General features: G+C 44.2%; 1 protein-coding gene across 1 annotated transcript in view; it reads left to right on the plus strand.

Annotated features, from left to right (window-relative positions):
• Positions 1-1,998: 1,998 nt before the first annotated feature.
• The window catches only part of LOC118421614 (laminin subunit gamma-1-like), a 10,256-nt gene continuing 1,680 nt past the window's right edge, over positions 1,999-10,574 (plus strand). Inside the window, exons 1-13 of the mRNA XM_035828974.1 lie at positions 1,999-2,221; positions 4,411-4,498; positions 4,977-5,179; positions 5,452-5,589; positions 6,183-6,365; positions 6,891-7,093; positions 7,450-7,544; positions 7,818-7,964; positions 8,412-8,586; positions 8,715-8,837; positions 9,071-9,185; positions 9,676-9,875; positions 10,237-10,404. Of these exons, the coding sequence (XP_035684867.1) occupies positions 2,080-2,221; positions 4,411-4,498; positions 4,977-5,179; positions 5,452-5,589; positions 6,183-6,365; positions 6,891-7,093; positions 7,450-7,544; positions 7,818-7,964; positions 8,412-8,586; positions 8,715-8,837; positions 9,071-9,185; positions 9,676-9,875; positions 10,237-10,404 (1,980 nt within the window). The 5' untranslated portion in view covers positions 1,999-2,079. The remainder of the gene's footprint in view (positions 2,222-4,410; positions 4,499-4,976; positions 5,180-5,451; positions 5,590-6,182; positions 6,366-6,890; positions 7,094-7,449; positions 7,545-7,817; positions 7,965-8,411; positions 8,587-8,714; positions 8,838-9,070; positions 9,186-9,675; positions 9,876-10,236; positions 10,405-10,574) is intronic.

Raw genomic sequence — 10,574 nt, forward strand, 5'->3', positions numbered from 1 at the left:
TTCGTAATATTAGTATCACCCATTGTTGTTTTTATTTGGTCTCTTTCATACCACCCCTTGTTGCAAGTGTATTCTTTACTGACCTCATAATTAGTAGGTTAGCAACGTGATTATCGAAGATTAAAATTGCCTCAGGATTAATGCAGGAGGCTCCAGGTACTACAGCACAACTTGACAATGCAGTAACAGAACGCAAAATGGCCGTCTGCAAGATTTCTCTCTATTACGTGTTAGTTGCGCTTTTCTTAGATCCGTGCAGTGGTTACTATTATGACATGGACTGGATTTGGGACACCACCGATGTATTCGGTGAGGCGGATGAAAATTCTATTCCTGAAGGTTAGTCACCAGCGTTACATATCTTGAACGCCAAATGTCAGCCACGTAAAACCAAGACCTACAGTGTATAAGTGCTCCACGAAAGGAAATACTGTATTGACTAAGGGATGTATGTTGTTGTTCACCTTGTAGTACCTTGTGGCAAATACGCATGTACTGGTAGGTCATCAAGTTCCCTTGCTGTTTCAGTAGCCGGGTATATATTTGCAGGGAGGCACCTACCCGGACAGGGGTATACATTTCTTTAAGCCCCTCCAAAAGGCGAGTGCAGCCCCAACCGAGTTGCCCTTTCCAGGATAGAACCGGGGTCTCCCACTTACCAACTAAATGTTGCACCCAGCTGAGCTACTAATACGGGCAATGAAAATCGCACGACGATGGAGAAATTTTGAATATGTTAAAAATCCATTTCAGCTATATTTTTGATCGTAGAACGTTCATTGGTGGCTAATTTTACCCACAATTTACTGCGATTGACATATGTAAGCTCAGCCATAAACCCCAATCGTACGTTGACACACGATGTTTTTCACAACGACTTTATATAACGTTACTATTGCATCCGGTGTCCCCATATGTGTGATGTACGGCGTTATTACCGCGCATGAAATCGCCATCGCGGGAAATCGAGCAATATATATAGGTGACGTGACCTTCCAATATCCATAAGGTTTATAGAGATAAATAAGCTGTACCTATATTTTCAATTCGACTAGAACCGTGCTTTTCATAGATGTGCAAAAATCTTGTCTGCCATTCTCGATTGAATGGCGATTTGTTGTTTCATAACGAGCACACAAGTCATAGCCATGAAATGTAAAACAAGACCAAACTGCAACCTCTCTCTCACTCTTTTGGGTAAACTGAGAATGTTGGTAGACAATCTTTATCTCTCTATCACGAAAAGTTTTTAATTCAAAATCCGGTTGACCACAAATACAAGATGTGTGACTCAAACGGGGGTAGGTCACACGTGCTTCTCAAAGGTTATATTTGAACTAATTAACTCACTCATTACAAGGACGTTACAAGCAACAGTAGCAAGATCACATTTTATCATCACTTTGTCATCATCTCCTTTACATGTCAATTCATAGTTAGGGTATAAAACCTGCGCTGTTCAACAAAATCATGTTCAGTTGCTTGTCAAGAATAACTGTTATTTGGCATATCTTATTACCTAGACGTCTTACGTTAACCTGTGTATTGCAATTCCAAGCAACTCAGCAATCTGAATTAAAATGATTTTTTTCCTGATGATACCACATCTTCCTACAATTGCATTTCTGTCTTCGGTGGTGGTGACACGTGAAAATATGACAATCTCCTATATTGTTGCGTCGTCCACAAATATGGAAGATCAGAATAAACAGGTGGGTTTAAATAATACGAGAATGACACATGTTCTCGACTGCGTCATGATCTACGCAGTTGCCCCCTCCCTGCATCCTCCATACGGGAAGCAAAACCACAGCCCGTGACTGTCAAAGGTGTGTTCCCACCTCCACAGGATGGTCCTAGGTGCGCTCCCACCGACACAGGATGGGCGCCATTACACCTAGCCTGACGTCATCCACACAGGTAGAACCCATGCCTATATATGGGGTGGACAATTTCATCATAGGTGAATGACTGCCGACAACACCCCCTACTTATGACTTGGTCAACTTGCTTCAGGCACAACAAAACAAAAACTTGACAGAGCAGTCGGTTTGGGTCAGACGGTGAAAAGAACGCAAGATGGCCGCCTGCAAGATTTTTCTGAGCAGTTTGTTAGTGATGCTTCTGTTGAAGCAGAGCAGCGGATTTTATGACATTGACTGGCTATGGGACAGCATTGAGGACCCAAACAAGGCGGATACTGACGACACTAAGCAGCAAGGTAAGTAGTTTTGCTATGGGACGACATATCTCCAATATAAGATGGCAATTGCTTTAAGGTAGATTCCATCTTCATTCTTCCAGACTACGATCATGGTTTCTGCCGAGGACAAAGCTAAAAGTCACTATGAATATGGAAGAATCCCGTCCCTTTGAGGATGTTGCGTTTGCTGCCGTTACGCCGTGAATAGGATCAACAAGTAAAGCTGATAGAAGAGACTAACATTTTAGTATTCCTGCCAAGCCCAACCCATTCCAATCCAGTTGTTCTTTACATTACACGTCCTTGACGAACCTTTGAGTACAAAGTTAGAAGCTAACCGTCTTGACGAACTGACTAGAAAAAGCCTGTCGAAGCAATCATTATACTGATACTAACAGACCTACGAGACCAGTCTTGTTTGAATTATCAGACAGTGATTTCCGGACCTTCTTCTTTAAAAGAAAAAAAGCCACACACAAACAGGAAGCAAAACAACTAAGAAAAGAACTATTATCATACGGCAACGCTTCAGTGGAAATATCCAAGTTTGTACTTGGACAGTTTCAGACATTTAAGTCGGGACCATTGCACCTGGAACCCGAAAACCTTCCAGAAAGTGTAGACGCAGTGAGACGTGATAATAGCATAATTGTGACTGTGTGACTGTACTTTTGTTCAGTCCAGGGACGTGTCAGATTGCGACGTGCTCTTTTGACCTCCGATGTCCTTCTTTTGAGTATATTACAGGCCGGTCATATCTTCCGGCAAGCCTTCTTATATTCATTTCAGTCCAAAAAGTAAGTAGTGAGCTCAAGCCATTTGTCAAAAGAGCCGCGCTGTCGCCTTAAGGCATAAAGCGAAAGCCTAAACTATGTAAGACCTTAAGCAACCTACTCCTTATAGATAAAGAGACTGTCCCCCTGAGCAGACCCTACACTTAAAATCATTACAACTGCAATATAGTGTGACAGTGCAGATGATTTCGCGTCCTACAATAACCGGTATTGCCGAATGTGTACTTGATATGTGTAGAAAGGTGGCCGACATGTCGGACTTTCATCACCATAATTGCACAGGTGATTGGTTAGCCTGACAAGAATGCTCTCCGGGCTGTTCGTGCCTGCTGAAGCGTTACGGTAACAGTGGAGGGAGATAGAGCTGTGTATTGACCATGAAGGCTTGTGACCGCATGGTAGTCTTCTAATTAGTGGGTTGACTTGAGGTGGCCTGCTGCTGCACATAACGACATGTACGCTCGACGATAGAACCGTGTTACAAAGGAGAAGAACGCTAGGCCCTGGCAGGAAAATGCATTTGCGCATTGTGCCGATGCATTAGTCACTATGCATGGATCAATAGGACTTCAATGCCAAGATTATTCCACTAGATTCTTGTGTGGAAAGGTGAAAGGAGTGGTATGTGGTGTGGGAGGCATCACTTCCTCTGCCATTTCCTGGGCGAATCGAGTCGTGAGTAAAGCACAGAGGAGTGCCGAACAACACCCCGGAAAAAACAATGGAATTAGATCAACTTTTCAGAAAACAAATGCTCAAATTCGACTATTACCTCATGTCCACAAATAATCTATAGCATTCTTCGGACAACATGTCATCACAATTACCGTCATTTAAATGATATCTCACAAATGCAAACCATGTTGACAAATATCATAATAGATATGATAACTTATCTATGGACGAATACTCAGCATATACGATGAGATAAGAACACCTTGACAACGTTCCAGGCCATTGTACAACTAGTCTTTAAAATGTCTTAAATTTTGCGTAAACCCAGACAGTGCATTAAATATACGACCTATCGCCCGAGGCGCTGCACATTCCCCTGCGAAAAAAAACAACGCATCACCTCACTCTCCTAGCGTTTGGCTGGTCCTTACAATACTTGCAATTGGTGACCCTCACGTAGAGAAAGCAGTTGTTATGTACATTTGGTTCATACAGAAATTCATGGTAGAGACAACTTTGTATACCAATTAAAGATGTCAGTGTGTGTGTGTGTGTGTGCGCGCGCGCGCGCGCGTGTGTGTGTGTGTGTGTGTGTGTGAGTGCTCAGCTAGACAGCAACTGAGAAAAGGTCTTCAACAGTCGACAGAACTTGAAGTCATACCATTGCGCTGATGTGGGTTGCAAGCTATTTGATGTACGTTTGATGATATTCTAATCATTCCTAATTCTGGCTTTCAGACTGTGGATGCAGCCAATACGGCAGCGAGTACTGGAAGGGTTGTGACATCTTCGGCCAGTGCTCATGCTTCGACAACGTCCAGGGAGAGTAAGGATTGTTTCTTCTTTAATTTGCAGCCAATAGACCCTGTAATGCATTGGTATTGTGTGGAGCAAAAGATCACACCGTGTGTCATATTGTGACTTTAGAAAGTTCGATATCAACTGAATAGTCTCTGTAGCCTCATAGTTGAGCTTTTGGTTCTAATTAGTTGGTAAACTGGGAAACCCTGGTTCAATCTTAGGTGGGGCATCTCGGTTTGGGCTGCACCCGTCTTTCGGAAGGGACGTAAAACAGGGTTTCAGTGTAAAGGGGAAGGGCTAAACAACCCCTCCCTGTAGAAAATACACCCTGCTACTGGAACAGCAAGGAAACTTGCTGCCCTATGTGCCACCAAACACTCCTGACTCGATGGAATATTCAATGTATCTTGTGTTAAAAGTTTAAAATGTTTATTTAGTAATGGAAGTATTTCAGCTTGGATATCTATGGAAGTAATACGCGATGTTTCTTAACTCGTTTGTAGGAAATGTGACCGGTGTATCTACGGGTACTGGAACATCATGAGCGGACTCGGGTGCCAGAGCTGTGGGTGTGACCCTGTGGGTGCGCTGGACAGTGCGTGTGACCAGTCCACTGGTCAGTGTAACTGCAAGGAGGGCTTCGGCGGCACGAACTGTGGTACCTGCGCCCCGAACTACTACGGGTCAACTCAGGACGGATGCAAAGGTAGGTTCCATTAATTAGATCTGACTCATACTTATATAATTTCTAATTTGTTTAAAGAGATCACGAGGCAGTAGTATTCGCGGTGGTCATGATAATGTATGCTTTGTTTAAAATGCTTTTGAATATGTTTTGATTTGTTCTGTTTTGGGGAAGAAATACCCGAATTTCTTCCTTGTCATTTGAAATGTCCGTGTACTTGCACTTGCTTGTATATGTACTTTTTAAATTGCGTTTTTCGCCATATCCGAATACTGACCCTGATTCCGTTCCAGCGTGTGAGTGTAACTCTGACGGCTCCGCCACCCAGCAGTGTACCGCTGACGGCACGTGCTCCTGTAAGTCTGACATCTTCGGAGACAAGTGCGACAAGTGCCGCGAGAACTACTACGACGTGACCCGTGGCTGTCTAGGTAGAAATCAATTAAATCATTCAATGACCTGGCAATAAGGTATTCTTTTATATAAACATTTGTTTTCCAGCCAGGATCGGATCTTAACGTTTCATGAACAATTATGAATCATATTCAGAATCAGTTTTCTTGAGCCTAGTCAACTTACTCGTATACTTCAGTTAGTTAGGAAAGCTTTTCCAGTCTCTTTCCAGTCAATTCAAGTTAGAAGTTAAAATCTGATGAATCTAAGGACTGCGCTGCCTGGCAAGCCGTACCTGTCGTGAGCACATGGTCATGGGCAAGTCCGAGTTTAAGGCTATGTCGACGTTTCCAAACCAGGGCCCGACCGGGCTGTTTGTGGAAAAGAAAAATAGACATGCATACGTAAAAGTATACGCAAATATAATGCCCACGACTATTCTCTTAAGCTTTACGTCTTGTGTAGTTTGGTGTCTTTTATATCATACTTTTCGTCTCCGAAAGCTGCGCGGCCGGGCCCCGGTTTGAAAATGTGACGTAGGCCTAAGCTTTAGCGAACACGATCAGAAATGTATGTATTAAACACTGTATGTATCAACAGTAGATTAAACACTGACCCGTGATCCCTACAGAGTGCCCGGCCTGCTACAGCGCCATTAAGGACCAGGTGGCGAACCTGCGGGCCATGATCCAGCAGCTGCAGCAGCTGATAGACCAGGCCTCGGGCGGGACCTCCATCACCGACCCCACGTTCGAGGCGCGGCTGGCGCAGACCGAGAAGGATGCCGAGGATCTGCTGGAGCAAATACGGGGAGGTAGGCCTCACAGGCACTTCAACGTGCGCGCATTACTTTTGACTATTCTCCAACAAAAAATCACCTCCTCCGAGGCTCCACGCAAGTCGCAAGTTCGGAACTTTGACTATCATGTTACAGCAAAAGGCCAGCATGTGCCGGTTTGTTGTAAAACACGTTACTCGGAGTATTTTTATCAGTCCGATATACCAACCACGGAGCCGTCGCTTGTATACAACTATACTACGAGGCTGACATTGTTTATAAAATTTCTCCTCTGTATTTCATAGAGAATTGAGTTAAAACTCAAGAAAAAAGTAAAAACCTATTAATTTTTTACGTCTATGACTCAGGAAGGGGCAAGAACAGTTATTACAAATTTTGAGCAACATTTGCACGTAACAGTGGTCTTCGGCTGTTCAGTCAAGATACTATAGACTGTGGCAAATCATCCTTTGACTGAAACCAGTGAAAACATGATTAACTAAGGTGAGCGTCGCGTAAATCGTACCTTTATTTCTCTAACAAATTCACCCCTGCACTTAGGTGGAACTGGGACAGGGGGCGCTGTGGACGAACTGAAGGATTTGCTGAACGACCTGAGGGCCAAAGTGAGCGGGATTCAGAACAACGTGGACAACGGACGGCGGGACGCGAACGACGCTGCTGATAAAGTACTCAGCATCCGGGGTATCATCGCTCAGATCACCACGCTGATGGGCGACATGAAGGATTACATGGAGAACGAGGTCAGTTTGCCGATAGTGACGAGAAGAATTCAGTCATACTGATGGTAGATCAAATAAACCTGCAGGACAGCGATGGCAACTCCATAGCACAAAGCCAAACTGACGTTTTCTCGTATAAAACGAAACTGCTGATTACCTTAATAATACTGTTATACGTGCCCATGATATATGATGGCAACCCTTGGGACTTAAAAAAATTGTGACTTTTGGCAAATATTTCTAAACCATATTCTGAACATATCCGAACCTCCATTTCGAGCCAGCATCTTGACAGAAGCCCCCTCTGATTTCTGTTGAGTACACAGTGTTGCTGAAGGGATTGTCTACATACAACTTGATGATGTTCTCTCTATCAGGGTAAGGCTATCATCGACAAAGCCGGGGGTGACACGGGAGCAGCGGCAGGCGATTTTGACGAGTTGGTGAAGAAAGCTCAAGACTTGGCCAGCGAGTAAGCTTTGCACACATGTTGTGGGTTTCAACTAAGTCAACTTCATTGGGTTGTGATAAAATTCTAGATATATTCAACCATCCATTTTCGTGCAACTTACGTTTGGCAAAGTTTATGTGGGTTGGTGTCATAACGCCTGAAGAAACCTGTAGATTTATTAGCGCTGATACTGTACAACAGCGGACTGGGGGTCCAGTTCATCTACTAGTATCATTTTTATATCACAAGTATATAAAAAGAAATTCATAATTTGTCTTTTCGTCTCTTCCACAGGCAAGAGGGAGACGCCCAGAAGATCGAAGACGTCTCGAACAACGCCTTAAGTATCGCTAAGGAAGCGCTGAAGAGGATCAAGGGTGCCCTGGACCCCGACGGTGGAACTGACACTAGTGCGGCCGCACTTGACGACCTGAAAGCAAAGTAAGTACGGTAGAATGGAACAGGGATGATAGAAATGTCATTTTGGCTAATAAATTGTTAACACATTGATTTTTTAAACATCAACAGATCCCACGTTGTGTTGCAGATTGCAAAGGGACACGTGTCTGTCGGTTTGTTTACAGATGAATCCTGCGGAAAACAATCTGTTGTAACAGAAGAACTCAGTTAATTTCACAACAGATTACCGAACGCTTCTGTTAATTGCACTGAATCCCCAAGTCCCAAACCTGTGCGGTCCAGCCAGTGAATAACTTCGCAATATTGTACCTCCTGGATGATTGCACAAACGCTGGCAAATGGGGTGTGCAATTAAACGCCTTTTTCTGTACTACTGCATTTCTGTAAACATTGGCAGAATAAACAAAAAGAGTTACCAGAGTTCAGTTAGTTTTCATCATTGTGAAACACATTTCTATGTCCTCCCAGACTGGACCAGGCTGCGGCGGATCTGGAGCAGGTGAAGCGGGAGGCGGACGCCGCTCTGCAGAAGGCGGAGACCACGGACGCTAACGCCCGCAGGATCCTGGCGAACGCCGAGGCGAGACAGTCCAACATGGACGTGGATGGACTGAAAGCTCAGGCCAACACCATCAAGAGTGATGTATGTATGACCTCTCTCTGTTCTTTCCTTTGCACAGACACAACTGACTCTTCTTGACTGACTTTACTGCATCCTAATTTTGATCTGTTGTCAGCATGTCTGTGATATCGTTTTTGTTGTCGTTGCAGTCGGATGGTTTGCTGGGGGAGATCAATAAGTTGGACACTGACGGCACAGCTGTGGTGAATGACGTCACCACCAATCATGACGAGGCATCGAAGCAACTCCAGGATGCGAAGAAACAGATCCAGGTGTGTTAGAAACCCTGTTTCTAGATTAGGTTGGTACGTAGCTACTGCGTTAGTTTTCGCTAACGTTCTCCTAACACAGATTCCCTGTCAAAAGTGAGCAAAAGTCTACATTTCGGTTACCATTTCCTTTTAGTATGAATATCAGCTTGATGAATCTTTTCCAAACCACTGTACATACTAACTGTCGATGAGTACGTGATGTTATCACATGTCATCTTATTGTGTTATTTCAGCGCACAGACGAGCTGTTGGCTCGTGTCTATGCAGCACGACAAGGCGCAGACGACGCCGTGAAAAGTGCCGAGGAGATTTTGTCGGACGCACAGAAGACACTGGAGACTCTCAGCGGTAGGTGCCAGTATTACAGCTATTCAGTCGCCAAGCGTGTTGTAGAGTCTGCTTTTCAGCAAATTTAGGAACATTACAAACAACAGTAGCCTCTACCAGGCCGTCCTACAGGGGTACGTGGATACAACGTAGTAGAATTCGGCAAATAAATCGGGAAAAGCGCGCGGCCGACCAACTCTCCTGGTAGCAAAACTCTCCTGGCAAATCATTTTCCCTACAATAACCAGCGTAGTCAGTCTGGTAGGGACTAAAACAGCCTGCCGTTCACATTAGTATTACTATGATTCTAAAATACGTCAATGAGACGCCCGCGTGTTGCTGCTTTAGTTTCCAAGTGATGACCTTGCTTAAAAGTTCTGATCCTCTGCCACTACTTGTTTTTCTTATGATTTAAGTACATCTGTAAGTATTACAGCAAGTTTTTTTTTGTATTATATTAAAAGTTATTGTTAATTATTGTTGTACTTTCATTATTTGTCCATACTACCAGACTTCGCCAACAAGGTAGCCAAGGCGGAGACTGACGCGAAGGCCGCCCTTACCAAGGAGCCCAACATCCGGGCCATCATAGTGGAGGCTGAGACTGCCACCACGGACGCCAACACCGCGCTGGGGTCCGCCAAGACTGACGCAGATGATGCCAAGAACACTGCTGAGAGAGCGAAGCGAATTGCCGACAATACCAAAACAGTGAATATGATACTCCGCTTTACATTACATAATACATGCACGTAGAAATAGCCAATCAAAATAGTTATGAATGGCCAAAACCAAACCGTTATCAATGTTCAGTCGTTGCTTTTATCCGTTCTGTTCATACTTGAGGCCTACGTCACATTTCCGGTGTCCAGCCGGGCAGCTTTCGGGAACAAAGTATGATGCAAAAGACACCAAACTACACAAGACGTTAAGAGAAAAAATGTATTCGAGGGCATAACTTTTGTTTTTTTTTTTATTCGGAAAAGTGACATTAGCCTTACACGTCTTTGGAGGCTACCATTGCTCTATTGTATCATTCGGTAAGATTTTGCTAATATTATCTTCTTATCAGTCGGCAGCCCAGGAGAAGGAACGTGCGGACCGACTGGATCAGAAAGCGACGGATCTCCACAATCAAGCCAAGACGCTGCAGGTGGACGTCAACAATTTCCAGAACACTGGAGGTCTGTGGGACCGGAAGAAGAAACAGGCTGACAGGGACGAAGCTATCATTGCAGAGGTAAAATGCTCTTCGTTATCACTCAATTTCACCATTCCCATTAGATAAACACTGATAAACAACTGATATCATTCTCGGATGCTGTTCCCTCGTTGTCAGTTTAAAGCCCCCTTTACAAATCAAGAATTTAGCTCGGCCGAGTTGTCAGCGAGCTCTAAGGCAAGCTTCCA

Source organism: Branchiostoma floridae, chromosome 8 (genome assembly GCF_000003815.2).
Source record: "Branchiostoma floridae strain S238N-H82 chromosome 8, Bfl_VNyyK, whole genome shotgun sequence".
NCBI classification, from domain to species: domain Eukaryota; kingdom Metazoa; phylum Chordata; class Leptocardii; order Amphioxiformes; family Branchiostomatidae; genus Branchiostoma; species Branchiostoma floridae.